Raw genomic sequence first — 18,678 nt, forward strand, 5'->3', positions numbered from 1 at the left:
CAGGACTCTATCAAAACCACAAAATAAGCCCCGTCTCCACTCTGCATGCTTGCTTGCTGGATACCTATAAATTTAACTGCCTTGACAAAGTGCCCAAGGATAGCAGAACTTGTCCAGTCAATCAATATCTGAGCAAGCTGGCACACAGTCAGCGGGCCCCCAGGCTTCCTGGCAGCAGCGCTGGGCGATGCTGCTGCCATGATGGCTGATCATCCCCCCTGTCAGCATACTGCCAGCTCATTCTTAAATATTCTACAGGTCAGCTCTTTGAGCAGCAGTGTTTGTGAAGAGATAATTTCCAAAACATTAGCTCTTTCTTGGACATTATCAATGTCATCATCCCTTAACTCTAAGGACCAAATCACCTGATACTATTTCCTTAATGTTTTTAATTATTCATTTGGTAAAAGTAGCTATGTATGTATAGTAATAATTTATATATTTATATGTATTTTTTTTAACTCTTACAAATTATTTCCTGCAGGGCCTCCTGCTGCAACATCACATGAATGATGGGGCGGATTTCTGTCTTCTCATTAGGCTAACATACTTTAGTCTCTGGGTAGAGGATGCCCATGGCGGTGCAGATATACAGTAATCCCATGAGAACGGCTTTGTCAGTTCTGAAACCCATGTCCCTCAGTGGGAAGCAGGGGTGTTGCTGCCTAAATACCTGACAAATCCGGTTGCCACCTGAATACCGGAGTAATCCATCACACACCTCTGATGGGCCTACAGAGGCGGAAAGCCTGAGGGTGAAGGGAGCTAAAGTTCTTGGTGGATGTGGTTGACTTTGACAATATGGGAGTGGTAGGAAGAATGCATGGCAACATAACACAAGAAAGATCTAATAATGACTTGAGCAAACTTAACGGGGACTCCTTGTGGTGTCTTGGCAGGACTTACATCCAAATCAAAACACGGTTTGGGGGAGCGGCGTTGGAAGGCATGCAAGAACTATTCTGGGATTCATGCAAAACACGACACATTTACACTATTATGGATAAGGGAGAGCTATTATTAATATTTTTGTTTTTCAAAGGAGGGATATCAATGTCTTCGTCAGAGGGTCTGGAAAGAATGGTTGACCTCACCTAGTGTCTGCATTAAATTGGGAGGGGATTAAGAGTGAAAATGACCAACCTTCACGCTGATCTGTTTGTGGATGAAGTGATTTGATGAAGGTGAGCAATGAAAAGATGGGGAGAGGAAGACAACACAATGAAACAGTACAGTGTTTCAGTAGACACAGCGGGGGTTAGTGACACGGCCAACATAGGCAATAAGTAACACAGCATAAATGTACATACAGTACCAGGGAGATAAACTCACTTTTTTATTATTTGTAATTTTTCATTGGCATCATTTGGTTTTGCAATTAACAAATTACATTGTCTATATCTGTAATATCAAATTTGTTTTGATATTACAGATTTAGTTTGACACACTGTAACAAGTGTGCAGTTCTAATTGATTTATTATTATTATTAAGGATAGACTGAAAGGGCATTTAAGTAAGTGTCCCCTCTCTGACACATAGACACACACAGAGAACAGACCAAGATATTTGGTAATAGAAAAGCCCGACTGCAGCACTTTATCCTCTGTGACATATTGACATGTCACATGGCTATATGAAGGAGTGCCAGCAGACAGAAGCTGACAGAATCCTTCCTCCATTGTAGGATAAGCACTTGACAAATGAGCGATCATGCACATTCACAGGATGCTTATGATTCTGCCCACGTTGATGGAGTCCACCTTTAGAAGAGGGTCACTAAAAGTGACCCACAGCAAACAAGTGGTGCACGAACCTGAACACAAACAAACACGTACACACTCTTAATGGATGAGAAGTGGAAGGACATAAATAGATGCACAGACAGGAAAAGTGTGTGTGCGTGTGTGCGTGTGTGCGTGTGTGTGTGTGTGTGTGTTTGTGTGTGTGTGCGTGTGTGTGCGTGTGTGTGTGCGTGTGTGTGTGTGTTTGTGTGTGTGTGTGTTTGTGTGTGTGTGTGTGTGTAATATGCACATCACAATGTATTAAGCACTGTAACATTATTGCATTTATTTGTTCACAGCCAAAGTATCATTTTAATAATGTGCTGGAAGTTTTTACAGCCTGCTGCTACACATCAGCACTGTAAAATGGAACAGTTGTCAAATGATGGCACTTTGCTTTCAAAACTTGTCATGTTTACAAGATTTAAAGCAGATGTTGTAAGCTTCTAAATCTAAAACCCTCTGGTGTCTCAGAATAAAAACATATAACAACAGGAAAGGAAGAGAGGCATGTCAAAGGCCACTTGTCTTGAGTCCCTTGTGTTTTAAACCTAATCACGCAGCTCTGTTAGCACAGCCCCAGGTCTTGTCTCCTCATTTTTGCAGCGGTAACAAAGATGGAGTGAAAACATGGCTAGAGCTTTTGTTCTCCATTCAAGACAAGTACTCTTTTAAAAGGTTTGGGTTGGTTTGATTTCTAGCGCTTCACTGGTGTGGTGAGTTTGGCGGAAAAGTTGGTTTCAGGGCCAACAGGTTGAGAGCTACCTTGGTGCTGTTACAGACTAGCTGGGCCTGGGGCCCTTGCTGGCGCCACGCCACACAACTACTGTAATTACCTCTGAGGGGAGAAAAAAAACAGAGTTTGCACCTGTGGCAGACATGCTCTGATTAATAGACAGGACTTACATCCCTTCCTCGCCTTTGCTGTTTGGCTGACTATCTCCCCGTCACGATTTAAGATCTAAACCTTCTGGAGCCCACAGTGTTTAATGCTGCTGTGGTCCTTGAGGATGAATTTTACCTTTGATTCCTCTGATCCAGGAGGAGGTTTTGTCTGTTGGAAAAAAACTTTTACTCGGATACTTTCCTATCAGAGAAATACTGATTCTAAACATTTGTAGCGCACATCTTAGTGAGAGAACCATTTGTTAAAAAATTAAAAAAATAGACCTCTTAATCCTATTTAACATTTCCTAATCAGTGGTTTGTAATTCTTTGTCTGGAGTAGAAGAGGAAAATTGGACCCTAATTTACTCAATTTATCTTGATGGATGGAAAGAGACAGTGGAATCACCTGTATGTTACACTACTGTGTGCTTTTAACAAAATTATGAAGTGATAGCCGAGTGTTTCTCTTTCTTACCTTGACAATTTCACTCACTCCTCCACCCACACTAACAACTGGAAAAGCTATTCTGTTTAATGTACATCAGACATGATGGTGTTATCCGCAGGGGTTGACTGAGACTGCTCTCTCTCCTATACTAGCTTTTTCCAGGATAGGTGCAATGGTGCCCTTGCCCTGCATTAGTCTGCTCACGGAGACACCACAACAAAAACAAACCCTGAAACTCCAGACCCCACTATGCCATTAGGAGCTCTGGGTTGTGCGGGACGAATAATAGAGCCTTTTGATACAGTCAAAATAAAAATGCAAAGGAGGCCTGGCATGGCTTTCAATGCCAGAGGAGGAAACCATTTCTATGCAGCTGTATTTACAGAAGCCACATCTGGTCGAATTCCCAGCCAAACAGGAGGTTGAGGTTAGTTCTACTCATTGGTATGTGAGGAATGGCAAGGCAAGGATAATGGTTAGAGAATTGGTTAAAGTAGTGAAAAAGAGAGAACTAGTGGTTTAAATGTGGAAATTACCCTCAAAAATCAAAGGCCCTGTGTTTTCCACAGGTGTTTTCACTTCATGGCTAAGTAGAACTCTGCTTAGATTGAAGGTGGACGGAGCTATGCCGAGAATGACTTCATGCACCGATAAGAATTATAAAAGGTGTAACTAGTAAGAAAGATGTCAATCAAATGCAGCCTACACACTCCCACACAGTCTCCTGAGAAGAGCTCACCATATAAATAACTGAAATCAGCTGTGTGGCTGTACAGTGTCTCTTATGGCAGAATTAAGATGCATGGTCACTGGTGAGTGAACAACATTTAGAATAAAACAGACAAGCCGTTTTAAAAGAGTTGCATTGTTGTTTGTGGTTTGCAAAAGCTTGACACAACAGAAATGACAGATTAATTCAAGAATTGAGAGAAATATTTGACTTTACCTCGCACATAGAGATTGGCAGGAGCGGAGTAACGGGTCCCAGCACTGTTCGTGGCGACGCATTCATATTTCCCTTGGTCGGACTCCTCGCTGTTCTCAATTTGCAGAGCTCCTGCGTAGAGGATTAAAAATGTATCTGTCTTGACAGTTGTGGAATATGAGATGTAATTTGGCATGAAACCACGGCAGATATCTGTACAGTGACTCGCTAGAGAGCCTGTAGTCAACCAGTCTAACACAGTTCATGCATAATTAAGTGTCCCTCTGACATGGACACAGTTTTGTCGTGAAAATGCTTAAGGCAACATAAGCATTTAGCTGCTTTGGCAAGTTTAATGAAACTGCTAACAGAATTTATGCCTAGTCGTGTTACAGAGAAAAAAAAGACCATGACTGAGGGTCAATTAATCATCTAAATAACATGTCACAATCATCAAAGTCTGATTAGGCCTTCTGCTTATGGAAATAATTGACAATCCAAAGTGTTTGTGTCATGGAGGGTTATTTATCTCAGCCAGATATTAGAACAAGGGTATACAGCCGAATAAACACAACAAAAGCAGGAGAATGAAAAATATCTAATAGTAATATGTAAAGAACTAATCAACCCGATGCTTAGTATGGACAACTGTGCAATCTGTGTTTTAAACAGTTTTAACAAAGGACATTATTTACAGTTATGGGCCTCAAGAGGAATGCTGCTCTAAATAACTATTCTGAGGTTTTGAGCTGAGAGTAAATAATGTTTTCAGATATCCTTATTGTTAAAATAAAATAAAATTTGCAAACATATTTAACCAAATAGAGTGAATAAAATGTAAACTGATGACTCAACTGTTTGTCAAAAACATTATTTTCTTGATGGCCTAAGATTTTGCTTTAAAGCAACTCCTCAGAGCAGGTACCTTTTCTTCAATCTTTGTTGAGTACGCATTTAGCAGTGCAAGTCATAATTGTGTTCTTTCATTACCGACTATTTCACCATGCCTCCCTGAAGCCCTCAAGGGAAACACTCCTCTGCCAGATGGCTTCGATTAGTTTTCACAATCCCAAAAAGCTGTAGTCATCAGACAGAAGGCTAACATGTTGTTTCTAACAAAGCATGAAAGCCCAGGAGACCTGTCTTTGTGTGGTCATTTTGACACTCCATGTCCATTACCATCATATAATCGTTCCTTCTGAACTGCAAATGGCGAGTTGTAATTTGATAAGTTGAAAAAGAGACCTAAAATAGCCAAACATACCAGCATCCAATGATTTAAAAAAAATACATATTTAAAAACAAAACTACTTCTTTGAGCAATACATATGTATGCCACAAACGAGTGATGACATTTACCACATCTTCAAAACAGCATGGTACTAGCATGAAAGACAGCCAGCCACCATGCAGTTTGAAAATGCTAAAAATACTCAGCATAGGATGATTTCTGGATACATTTTTTCACATCATGCAGTATGAGATGAATGCAACAAACAGGTTCACCACCAACCAAAGGGGACTCGAATCAAGACAAGACCAAAAAAGAGAAGTGAAACAGGGCGGGGCAGTAACGTGATAATGCCACCTCAGATCTCATGACAACATATCTCTCCAAGGTGTTTGCTCTGCACACGGAGCACTTCGCTGCCTGATTCAGCACTGACATGCACTTGCATATTAATGCTAGTGTCACCAATCTGTCAATCTGCCCATTCTCCCACGGGAGAAAACAGTTTGAGTACTACAGGAATCTAGAAGATTACTGCTTTGGCAGTTGTCAGAGATGCAACACCCCTTCAATGCTGCCTTAACTCCAAAAGAGTTAAACACTGAATTGAATATGGACAGCAGGACAGCTGGTAGATCCAAATGTATTCAGCGTGCCCCAGACGTCCACTATTTACCTCACTGTTGTTGATTGGAAATCATGGTTTCACTCAGGGGAAAAGCATGATTAACATAAAAAGGGGTTGAAGTTATCACCTTAACAATCTCAACCAGTTATCCTGTTCCCATACTGGGCCATGCTGCATAGGCTGTATGCAAATGCAGCTATTTCAATTTACATTGAAGGCTGCATAGAGGAGGCAGGTAGATCCTCTTGTGGCCACAGTGACCTTTAGTTTGAAATGCAACTCCTCCGCCCTTTTTGCTAAAAAGCTAGAGTAGAAGCTAAAGCCGAAAAATGTTTCTCTGTGAATGTGTGTGTGTGTGTGTTCATAAACATAGTTTATTTTTAACAGTGAAAAAGAAGCCTTAAAAAAAATAATTTACAAAATAACACCTTGGATTTGCTTTTTCATTTGCATTTCCCATTCTCCTGACATGACAGGGTTGGCAATCATGTGTTTGTTATGGAGCAGACAGTAGACAGGACATGGTGGGAAGAGACGAAGGGGGAAGTTGAAGAGGGTGGGTTGGCGCTAACAGTGTGGATGAACCTGGTGATGTGGCGTTTGGGGGGAATGCAGGGGTCTGATGTGGACGTGAGGGAATGGTGTGGAAGTGATATTTTCCATCACACTTATCATCCTTACCTCTAATTGGTGTACCACCTAGGTGGGAGTAATTTCAATGCAAACAGGGTTGAGAGATTAGTTAGTAATCCACTTATATCAGTGGGAGAGAAAATCATGGCTTTTGACAGGCCACAGATAAAAAGGAAGAAAAAATCCTGATACAGAGTAGAAGCCAATGACAGTAAATGCAATGTGACAAAGTGTACTTAATCAATGCTGGTCTGTAAATGACTAAGAAAAACCACAGCATTTAAGAAGGATCCGTTCTCTCAGGAGAACATTTTGAAATATCATGGTGCTACTTTTGTATTTGCAGACAACAGCTACAGCCACATGTTCGCTTGCTTCATAGTAGCAGTAAAAGAGTATGTAGTTTAAGCAGATTTTACAATTAGGCTTTCTCATTAAAGATGACCTTACTCTTTGTACAGACTGCATTTCTGCAGAAAGCAGTTAGTAAAATGGGCAAGATAAATTAATAAAAGTCATACACAATAAATAGAATGATGCACAGAAAAATGTATTCAGGTCAGAGATATTACATTGAAAAGAAGTTAGTATTTCTACAGAGTGAATGATTTGGATGGTGTGAATAGGTAGACTAAATGTGTCTGTGTGCTCACTAAAAATCGAGTGAGTGTGATGCAATAAGAGGAACTGGGTCTGACTTTTCTGTTAAACTGTGGCAGCAAATTAATGCGCTTTTTTCTGTCATCTCATTTCAGGTCACATGCTATAATGTAAATCCTGATATGGCAGCAGATGTCAAGAAGAGTGGTGGATAAAAATAATTGTTAGTCTGAGGGCATTACATATCAGCATACTTCCAGGCACTGCACTATTTGTAAGAAAAAAAACGAATTAAAAGTTTGTTGCTTGAAGTAAAAAAAAAAAAAAAAAAAAAAGAATCCCGGTTTTAGGCCCATTTGTAACCTTGTTATAAAAAACATGATCAAACAATTAAGTGGTTGTCCTATCATCTAATTTGTGACAAATTTATATCTAATTGGGGTTGTGATTGTGTTAGGGCCTCATTTAAATGGACAGTCCAAGTGAACATGCTCCAGTGACCTGTATTCGCCTTCCGCTGGGCATCTCTAGTGCCAGGCTTTTTCTGGAGTAGCTCTCATCTTTAATCTTTGGGGCCTCAGACCTGCAGCCTGGCCTGACACTCTAAGTGAGGTAGATTAAATAAGGAGTCACAAGACTGAATCTGGTCAAAAGCCACTAATCTTTCCACCTTGCAAATTTTCCATCTCATCCAGGTCAGACGAACGCTGTTTATTTATCAAGTGGACTGTTACTGTAAACAAGGAGCACCTCATAATTTTGCAACGTTGAATCCGAGCTAGTACATCATCAGCTGGCCTCATTGTCACCCAGCTGCATGTTTAAGAGGGGATTAAAGAGTATTTAATGTGGTGAGAAAAATTCTCTTTCTGTACTTTGGAGGGTTACAAGCTCATGCATCACTGTCAAAGATTGCAGAAATTCAGGAACAACTTCCTTCCAACTTCTGTTTAACTTTATAAGTGGGTGCAGCTGTGAGGAATAAAATTCTGTAAGAACTCCGCTAACTAATCAATGTGACAACTTTGAATCAAACTTTCATGTCCTTTGTGATGAAAGAGAATACATGAAGCCATACATGACTACAAAGACATTTTGTGTTTTCACATCATCTAGCATATCTTATGTCTGTCGGTGTTTGATGAAATATTGTACTCTGCAACTTTCCTTAGCTATATTTACATTATCAGTATGTCATGTAAAGTTACACCTTGAAGAAATAAAATCAGATCAAATCAAATTGTACCTGAACGAAGCTGTTTAATGCGCCCATTGCTGCTGCTGATGTCCACAGGAAGCATGTCCTTGAACCAGGATATCTCAGGGTCCGGGTTTCCGCTGGCAGCACACAGCATGGTGGCAGTTCTGGTCTTTTCAACCACCTTCAGCTGAGGACCCATATCAATGGTGGGAAAGCCATGGGGGATCTGGTTCTCTGAAATTTTAGAAGGGTAGATTTTAAGGATATCCAGAGCCACAAAAAAACAAAAACTTAGGGGTAAAACAACAAACTAACAAACAAGAAGAGTAAAAACATGTTTACAAATTGCTGTGAGAGGTGTGAGGATGAAAGAGAGGAAATACATTTCAGGTGCTAAAGGACGAACAGTATTCAGAAAGCACACACACACAAAAGTTAGTGCAAGAGCAGAATATACTATAGGGAATGATTTGGATTTTAGATTGGGTTGGAAAAAAAAAATCTGATTGATTATCATAGCAGCCTTATTACCCAGCACGGGGAGTCCCAGGTTTAGACAGAGGAAGGATTGCAATCAGTCTCTGGGCACCCATGCATAAATGAGCCGCCTTAGGCTTAGCAAGCTAAACAAACCTATTTGAATAATCCAACTCATCATTTAAATGCAACAGCATATCCATGACAACACATAAAGTATAATCCTTAAAGCACAATTTGGTATTCTAACGTATAAGGTTGTTTCAAAATATATACTCATATCATCATATCATAAGATTAGCAAAATATGAACAATAAATAGTCCTGGGCTATTTCAGACTTAGCTTTGGCATATCGGATTCCAAATGTCATCAGGAAGAGGTGCATCCCAGCATACAGTATTTGACATTTAACACTTACAGTATGTGTTTCTACACTTAGGCAATTGTTTACCCCTTGGTTCTCTCTCTCTTACTCAGATTAAACTATGTTGAGTTTTGACAATTTGGTCAGTTTGTTGGTAGCAAAACAGAAACAGAGTTGTTACCTTTAAAATAAATGACCCAAATGATTTACGTGTTTTGTGATGGTTTCTGTAATTCACATTTGGTCACTTTACTAAAAAAATAAATAATGCTGTCACAAAAACTGTCATTGGCCTGGCGTAATTGTTAGGGGTGTGCAAAAAAATCAATTTATATTCGTATCGCAATTCAAGCTCTACAGATTCAAAATCGATTAATAGAATTCCAAAAATCAGTTCATATTTTTTTCTTCTTTGTTTTGTAATGGCATATATACTATCACATGGGAAAAGTAACTACATTTATATACTGTGAATCGTTTTTTTTAATTGAGAATCTGTTTATAATAAAAAATCAATTTTGAATCAAATCTTGAGCCTAAAAGTTAATATTGAACCAATTCTTGACACTTTCTGAATCATGCACCCTTACTAATTGTGCTGCAAATCCTAAATCAGAACTCCCACCTGCCCTCAAAATAAACTCTAATTTAACCTCTGGACAGCGTTAATAAGGAGGAAACATGATGGCCCTTGAGAGGTCTTATTATCAGCTTGCTCTTAAAACTTGTAATCTCTTTTATCTTTTTTCCTCATATGTAGATTTGTCCCTGAGGCTAGAGTGCTAAAAGGAAATCCTGAGAACAGTGCTAATGATTGTAACTCCTGTCTTTGGTTCACCATGAGAAGATACCTAACTGCAGGTTAAGCAAATGAGAGTTGGTCTAGAGGGATGAACAGAATTAATACAAGACAGGGATTTGACTTTTTAAGAAAGATGAGGAAATGCATGCCTTTCACAGGATTACAATGTCACTAAAATAAAACGGAATGGGCTACTGAAAATGAACTAATGAATTAATATATTCAGGGGAATCTGTGTCATGATAGGTGACGAGAACAAAACAAGTTGTCTTTGCGCGTGACATTTATTCTCAAACTAACGCCCTGTGCTGGTCAATCATGCATGACTGTGATTGAGAGAGAGCCAGCATTAATTAATTAATAATTAATTAAGACATGAAAGTTGTTGTTCACTCTGGACTCATCAAAACAAATATCTTCTGTTACAGTGTCCATTGTGAGCTGAGTAACAAGTGAGATAAGGTTGTCTCACATCAGTCATCAGCCATGAGAAGAATAATACAATCTCCTGTATGTAGAAATAACCAAACTATAAACATTTAGTGGCAAGAAGTGATTCCCCAAGACCCAAAAATGCACCTTTAAAAATCTACTTCCTACTCATTTATTCTGTACTTTGTTTATTCTAAGTATTTTTTGTGCACTTTTTCTACTTTCTTAAGCAGACAATTATTACGTGGACCGATGTTTTGATTTGACTGTCTCTAACATTACATTAGCAAGAAGTTTGTCTAAGATCAAGCCTAAGGTGCATTTAATTGGATTTTTCCACTTCACTTGGTTTGTGTCAGTCAAAAATCCATATGTAAACGTATATGGCTGGAGCATGAATAGGTGCATGGGTGTTGTACTTTGTTCCCCAGCAGAGCAGTTGTTCCTGCTTTCACCCTTGTGTTTGGCCTGTAGCCCGGATCGTCTCATATTCAGTTTTAGTTGACAGATCTCTGCATGGCCTCTTATCTTTGTGGTGGGGCATCTTTGTGGTGGGGCTTACTTCCTGTCTAACGATATAGGATTTGTTTTCAGACATCCCAACTGAAATCAGGATACCTCTACAATACAGACAACTACAGCACAATGAAAAAAATACTGGACAATTTGACATTGTATGAATAATGGTAACAGTAGCGTCCTGTGTTTCTCTGTGGTTTGCTCTGTCTAACCTTCAAAGAGAAAGAGAAGAGAAAGGTAGAGTGAGTGAGAGAGTGAGAGAGAGAGAGAGAGGGAGAAGAGGGAAACTTGTAGATACACACCAAACATAATGTTAAAGCTGCAGTCATTTTCTGAACTAACAGTTTATTTAGAAGAAACAAAAATGTGCAAAATAATATACTCCTCTGCTATTCTCCTTTTAAGGTGCAATGTGAGGTAACCATTATTTATAACAAACAGAGAGAACTGCAGTCTCACCTACATACAGTTTATTAAAATCATGTTCATAATGGCTACAGATCTCCTGAGAGGACAACCCTTTGTACCTGCTGACATGGACCCAATTTTTGGATTCCCCCCCAAATAGATTTATTTTATATACACACATTTAATTTTAGTAAATTTGTTAGTTATATTGCTCAGGAGTAATCGTTATAGAAAATGTAACTGTTTAACAACCTTGTCTTTGCACAAATGATCAAATTGATGAAGAACAAAGACGAAAACCCTGTGAATATTTAGGTGGATGCACAAATAATCCATTGATTAAGATGTGTTTGTCCCAACATATTACAAATCTCTATAGATTTCAGTGCTGTAGCCCCGAGATGGTGGCTGATCTTCAATCAAGCGTGAAAATGGAAAATAAAAGTCAGTACATTGAAGTCTATCTAGCTCTCTTCCTCTGCTGAGTCCCAATGTTCACATGTTCATGTTGTACATGTAACACATGGTTGGGCCCCCCAAATCACTCCGTGTCCCAGCAAGAAAATGGTTTTAGCTTCCTGCTAGGTCTATCATAAAGTGTCTATATGATGGACACCAATCGATGCAATGAGGCATGACACTGATCCTATCAATCACACAGAGCAGTTACCCCAGGGATTGTAGTGAGGAGTATTGAGAAGTCCGTCATATCATATTGAGGTGAATAGCTATTTATGCTATTGTGCTTTGTGGAACTATGCCTTTCACTAAAGAAACTGGAATATTAGCATGGAATATTTTCTACCAAACCATCTTGTATTGCTTCATATAGACTATTTAGGATTAAGATTATTGGCAAAGGTTTCTGGTCTGTGAAAAATGGAAACCACTGGTAAAACAGGAAGAAGGACACAAAGGAGTTATTACATGAGTCAGCGGCTCTGTCATAGGACAGAGAATCCTTCAAAAGTGCTGCTGTAACGCTTATACATACATTAATCTGTCCCTTACATTTTAATGTTTAATGTTTGCATTGCAGGTGAACTGTTATTACAACTGGACATTTTTGTCTTATAAGTGGAGTACACCATGGCTTCATTTGGTGTGATCATTTTAACATGAGAAATTGTTGAATGAGACGGGCCAGGCTGCTTGTACAGTAAATGTTACACATATGTAGAAGGCAGACTAGCTTCAATGTTATTTCCATACTGTACTTTTACAGGAGCATGATATAGGTTAGTTACTCCTAGGGTAGTGTAACCAGAAAGAATACAGAAAAGCAGTTCTATGTCTTAAGCAAACAAAACAGATTTTATTGGTTTAGAAATAAAACAAAAACACAATGCCCGGTCAATTTAAACTGTGAGCACAAAGGAAACAAAACCTTCAGGGCCTGTTTAAACCAGGTTAAAGAAAAGATAATAAATGTATGTAATGTTAAGTTGATTGGACAACTTTCAATGTTAATTGAAAGTTCTCTCTACAAACATACTCATCAAGATCTTGTCAAGCTGATAGGTAAGATTTGAGCCCCGTCTGTCTTTCTCGTCTACTCCAACTCCTGTGGCTGGCCTTGTCTGCCAACTTGTCATCTCAAGACAAAGACATGCCTTTGTTCAGTCCTCTTTAATTTGAAGGGAAAAGAAAAGGAATGGGGAAATTTGAAGAGAATCCAATGAAATATTGCAGGCAAAGTAGGGTGATGTTTGTCAAGATAGAGTGGGTTTTTAATAAAAAGGCCCTCTTGTGCTGGAGTATAATTCATCAAAAAAAAGCTCCACTTCTCTGTGTAGTTCAGGCAGGAAAATACGAGTCAGGCAAAAAACCTGCGATGATGTCACACAGGTGTTACATTAATAAGATAAACAATGTTGCAATAAAAAAACATAAAGAAATACCAATGTCATTCATGACACCAAGCTGGTAATTTATTTTGCATGTGTGCAGATTTAACAGTCAGAAAGTGCTGCATGCAAACCGGTGTACTGCTGCTAATCTAATATAGCATAGTAGATGTCTCACTCTGAAAAGTCAATTCTTTCTTAAAGCAGAAGGATTTAATGAGACTTATTTGTGAAGTGCTTATGTGATACAGTTGTTGCAACAAAAAGAAGAAGAAATGCCCTGGTTTAGCAATGAGTAAGGCCAAAGGCAGAAAGGTGTCAGACCTATGCTAAGGAAGCATGAACTGGTTATACCATGTAAAAAATAAGGACCATTGTTCTCTCAACAGCCGTTTAACACGCACAGAGTAACACTGCAATATGAGCAACTTAGCAGATAAACCTGTTTGTAGTGGTTGTAGCAGTTTGTTAGAAAAGAGAGGGTATGAGTGAAAGGCTTTATGGGGTTTTGTGGTTGTACAACTACTCAATTAGGACAACAGTGGGGGCCTTAACTATACACACACGGCATGGGAAAACATTGGCAACATCATTTGTACAGAGAAAATTACAAATATGGTAATTAGTGAAATTAAGAAAACATGATACAGTAATCATAAACTATTGTGTCAAGGAGGAGTGTCTCTGCTTAAACAGCCACAGGCAGGTGAGGTAAGATTTAGATGAGGGGAGAGAGAGGGAAAAAGTAAAAAGGAGGGGGGAGTGGAGGAGAAGAGGAGGGGCAGGGGAGGGGTAGGGGAGGGTTGCATGCCAACCTCCTGCCAGCTCCAATTACCAGTGTGAGTGGAGCGTGGCAGCTAGGGCGATGGGTCTAATCAGAGCCCTGCTGAAAGAGACCCGTCCCTGTCCTCCTGTCCCACTGAGAGGCTGCTGGAGCTCAATCCCACACTAACGTCAGCCAGCGTTTTCACTTCAACTCAAACACACTCATCTCAATAGGGGAAAACACTCCAGACAACCCAGTTCCTTCATAGCAGGGGAGCCTTGACACAGTGGCACAAGATACAACAGTTTTACATAAAAACATGCCTGTCTTATTTCAATTTCAGTATCTCCTAGTATCTCCTTCCTTCATCCTCTCAAGTGCAAATAGTGGTGAACGACATGTGCTGCTATCAATGTTTTAAATGAGAGTTGAGAGGAAACACGCAGTCATTAAACATATGTCGAGGAATATTCATGCGAAAACATTGCTACAACATGAAGTGGCCCAAATCATATTGCTTCATTCTGTATCAATAGTTAATCTCATTTAGCAGGAATGTGTGGCCTCAACAATTAAAGTGAGAGAACCTTTCTTAAATTCCTTCTCTTATGCATCTGAGCTGATGTTATTTCGAGCAAGATATAAAAGGCCTTATGATCGCCACATGTGCCTGTTGCTAAGTGATAGATGACAACAATTAAAGGTGATGTCTCCTTTGATAGTGCGAACCAAACGACCACTGTGACAGCAACACAGCCACTTGCCTCATGAAATATTACTGCTCTAAAATCTACCCGTTTAAACATACATCAGTGGACTGTCTTTATAGGTTAAAAAAAACACACTGGGCTTATGCACTGCCAGAGAATATGTAGGCCGTTTGATATTTAATTTGACTTTTTGTGTGTGGGGATGTGTTTTTAAGTGTTGGCTTAATGTTTGAAAGAGGAATCTATTGTGTTACATTTGTGAAAAAGTAGATTAAAGTCAAAGTATTTCCTATATTTAAAGGGCAACTATTATATAGCATTTTAAGAATTACACTTGCATTTTGTGCTTGTAATAGCACGTTTACATGCTTTAATGTTAAAAAAACTTAATTTTTCTCACACTGCCCATGACTACTGCACCTATTCACCCCCTGTCTTAAAGCCCTCCACTATTAGTCTGCTCTGATTGGCCAGCATGTTTCCTGGAAACTCCAGAGCCTCCACTCCGTGTTTCACTAGTTAAAGCTGCAGCTACTGCAGTGGAGAATATAGCAGAATATGTCCCAGCAGTAAAGTGACTTTGGAGGAGAAATGACCAGCATTGGCCAAGATTACAGCTATGTTGTGTTAGCATGTACTGTAGCTGCTTAATAGTTTGCAGTATGCTAACGTTAGATTATAGTGGAACGAAGCAGCACTTGTCAAAAATCGCAGATAAAGGCTTCTGAACCAAACACTACCCAATCAGACCTGTTTCAGCAGTAATGCGACCTGGGGAATTTAACAACATTAACTGCCCAGATGACATTGTTTACTGCCGTTTGCTATGTAGCTACTATAGTTAACAGTGGACACTTAGTTTGCTAGCTAATAGAATATAGCAGAGATTTCTACAGTCAAAATAAATGAAGGCTTTTAAAACCAAACACTACATGAACAGAAAATGTTTCATGAGTAATGTTGACAAATTAATGACATGTATATTTTACTGCCATTAGTAGGTAGTCATTCTACAATGTTAACGCAGTGACGTAAAAAAAACACTCCAGTCCTGCCTAAAAATGAGCAAATGACCAATTATAGCAGGCTGTCTTAGAGTTGCGTAAAACTTAGCCGAGAGTAGAGTAAATTGTTGAAACTGGCGTTCAGAATAGTTGGAAATTTCAATATTTTAGCTCACACAGGGATTTGTCTAAAATTCGTTTACCTCATTATTTGAAGTTTGGGCCGTGTTTAACATATGACAAAAAAACACGAAAAAGACAATATGTCTCCTTTAAAGCCTTTTAAATGTTCACCTTTCCGCTAGCCCAACCTGTGATGGAAACTAAATACAGTGCAAGAAGTATTTTCCATGTCTCAACTGGTCTTGAGGCAACCTGGCAGTAAAAGTAGACGAGTCGTCTGCAAAAACAAAGCGCATGGCCTGCGGGCGTTTCTAGCCAAGAACATCGTTGAGACAGACATTTGCATCTGCATGACACACAGAAGTGTGAGACGTGTAGGCGAGGAGCAGGAGGGGCAAACAGATAGAGCCAAAGCTAAGATCAGTTCAATTGAAAGAGCTCTATGAATAGTTAGACAGCTGATGGTGTGTAAAACATTCAGCAAGTTCACTTGGAAAATGTTTCACTGCAGAGGATTTATGAGGAGTGGCACAGTGGCACTGTATAGTGTATAGTCACTATACAGGTTTGAACCTGCTGGCTGGCTTTCTGTGTGGAGTTTGCATGTTCTCTTTGTGCCTGTTTTCCCCTTAAGGACATGCAGGTTTGGTTAACACACCAACGGGCTGTGAGTTGCCAGCCTCCTGCGACACTCAATGGTAATAGACTATAGATAATAGATGGATGGATTTATGACAAACACAAAGGTGATAGTGGTATTTCACTGTGTTGTTGTATTACAGTGGTAATGGATAAAAAACTAGGACTAACAAGGTTTTTTCAAGTAACAATACATTGTTGTAGCTATTACTTATTAAAATGTTCTGTAATTAATTCAACTTTCACCTTGTATGTTTCCTATAGGTAAAGTACTACTTGCTGGTATTCCATCTGAAATCTTATGACATTCAAGCACTGACAAAAACAACCCACAGAAAAGGCTGACAGACCTGACTGGTATTTATGTAACTGCCTTGGCGCTTTTGATTTACAAAACATTAGGGGCAAGGCGTTTTCTCACATTTTCTGCCATAAAGGGCATGTGAGCAGGACCCTCCTGCTCCTCAGAGAAATACTAGCTGGCAGAGCTCCCACTGCAGAGGTCTCCTCAGCAGCAATGACACGGCACACCACTACATCAAAGACCCAGCAAGGAGGCCATTGATGTAATTCTGTTGTAATGACATGAATATGGTGGAAATATCCATGGTAATGGGGGCAAATGCACAATGTGCATGAAATGTGCGTTGAAATAAAAATGTTTAAGACTGTTGTCTCTGACACACTATCTCTTAGACCAGGTGTTATGGCAGTTGCTATGGTGGTAGTGCATCAAACAAACAGTGCTCAGGATAGATGAACTGAACGCACTGACACACCTGCATTCAACGGACCTTGACAAAAACACAGTCATAATAAAAACACTGTTAATGCCATTGTTAGTACACTCAGTGCTACATACTCTTTCTGCTGTTTATCCAAGTATACTTGGAGCAAAATAGACTGTAATGCATGCCATGACCTTTGAAATAATACACTTTTTTGTCTGGCAGAGCAGAACATTTGGCCTTACTTCCTCGCCTACAGGCAGATAATCAATAACAGTCATCTAATTCCCCCCAACTCCTTCCTTCCCTCCCTCTTTTTATCATCTCCCTCTTTCCACTTTCCTATTCATCTCTGTGTCTCCCTTTTTCTCCTATCTGATATCATACTTCCACTGTCGTCAGTATGATCTACGACCCTGCCAGATGCCCTGCGCCTGTTATTTATGCTGCGGTGCACCAGTTAGTACATAACAGTGGCTTCTGACTATTACTGGAACCCAAGGGTGGTCTTCTGAATTCACATGGTTATGCTGACCGAGTCACCTTGTAGTACAAGCACTGCTGCACTAAATCACATCCTCCATTAACTATCCTATATGAGTAGCACCGCTGTAGGCTTTTATTTTGAGATTACAGCTCAACACCTTGCCTTGTGGTCCTACCAACAGGAGTTTGATTGAAGACCCTTGAGATTTTAGTATTAGGGAGTACACGGTTTGTAGTTTACTACTCATTTTAATGTAACAGCCTCTAAGATGGAAAAACCTAAGGGCTTACGGTAAATGTATGTGGTAATACGATGTGGCTAATAAGGCAGGCTATTCCTCTAGGTGTCTTGGGAAAAAGGAACAAGGACACGACCAAAAATCAGGAAGCGTGACGGTTAATGAAATCAGTCTACATAAGAAAGCAGAGCGGCGGTTTGCAAATAAATGAACTAATTGATCTTCTTCCCAACTCAAATTAATCATTGGCAGAGCTTTATTGTGACATGTTTAGTATAATTACAGCAGATAGGGATGGCTTTTATGAGTTCTGAGAAAGGCAGTGGATGTCGTGGAATGTGGCAGGTTCTGTTAATTAAATCCTCACGACTGGGCTCCTGTGACAGCCTTTATTTATACTCTCAGTCTGAGAGTCAATGTCGACAGCCTCAACTTTGTAGTGGTTTGCAGTAGTGATGGGTGTTAAAATATCACTCTGTGACATGACCTATTAACTGCTCACCTCAAAAGAGGCAAATGTAATCACGCCATCAGTGCTTTTCAACTGTAGCAAAGAAGTAAGAGAAACAGGGTTGATGACCTTTGACCATAAATAGTTTGATGGCTGGTATTATTCTGTGGTTGTAGTGAATTAGTTTGCAGCTATGAATGTTTTTAGGAGTGATCAGATCCACATATTATCATGTTTACAGTAAAGCAAAATCTGATTCTACTACCTATATCTAAAGCTAATAGTCCAGTGACCTTTTTATCATTTTGTTTTCTGTAGTTGGTACAATCTACAAACACCTGCTTC

The 18,678-nt window shown here is 39.5% G+C and overlaps 1 protein-coding gene across 28 annotated transcripts in view; it reads right to left on the reverse strand.

Annotated features, from left to right (window-relative positions):
- Positions 1 to 18,678, reverse strand: part of ptprfb (protein tyrosine phosphatase receptor type Fb) — a 176,770-nt gene that overhangs the window by 64,663 nt on the left and 93,429 nt on the right. For 12 of the 28 annotated variants that reach the window (XM_032532657.1, XM_032532666.1, XM_032532655.1 and 9 more), the window contains exons 5-8: positions 8,382 to 8,570; positions 6,584 to 6,601; positions 4,065 to 4,175; positions 1,144 to 1,155 (exon numbers count right to left, since the gene is read on the reverse strand). In XM_032532657.1, coding sequence (XP_032388548.1) covers positions 1,144 to 1,155; positions 4,065 to 4,175; positions 6,584 to 6,601; positions 8,382 to 8,570 — 330 coding nt within the window. The remainder of the gene's footprint in view (positions 1 to 1,143; positions 1,156 to 4,064; positions 4,176 to 6,583; positions 6,602 to 8,381; positions 8,571 to 18,678) is intronic. The other 16 variants (XM_032532660.1, XM_032532659.1, XM_032532662.1 and 13 more) reach the window with 3 other exon arrangements.

This window comes from Etheostoma spectabile, chromosome 12 (assembly GCF_008692095.1).
Source record: "Etheostoma spectabile isolate EspeVRDwgs_2016 chromosome 12, UIUC_Espe_1.0, whole genome shotgun sequence".
In the NCBI taxonomy this organism is placed as follows: domain Eukaryota; kingdom Metazoa; phylum Chordata; class Actinopteri; order Perciformes; family Percidae; genus Etheostoma; species Etheostoma spectabile.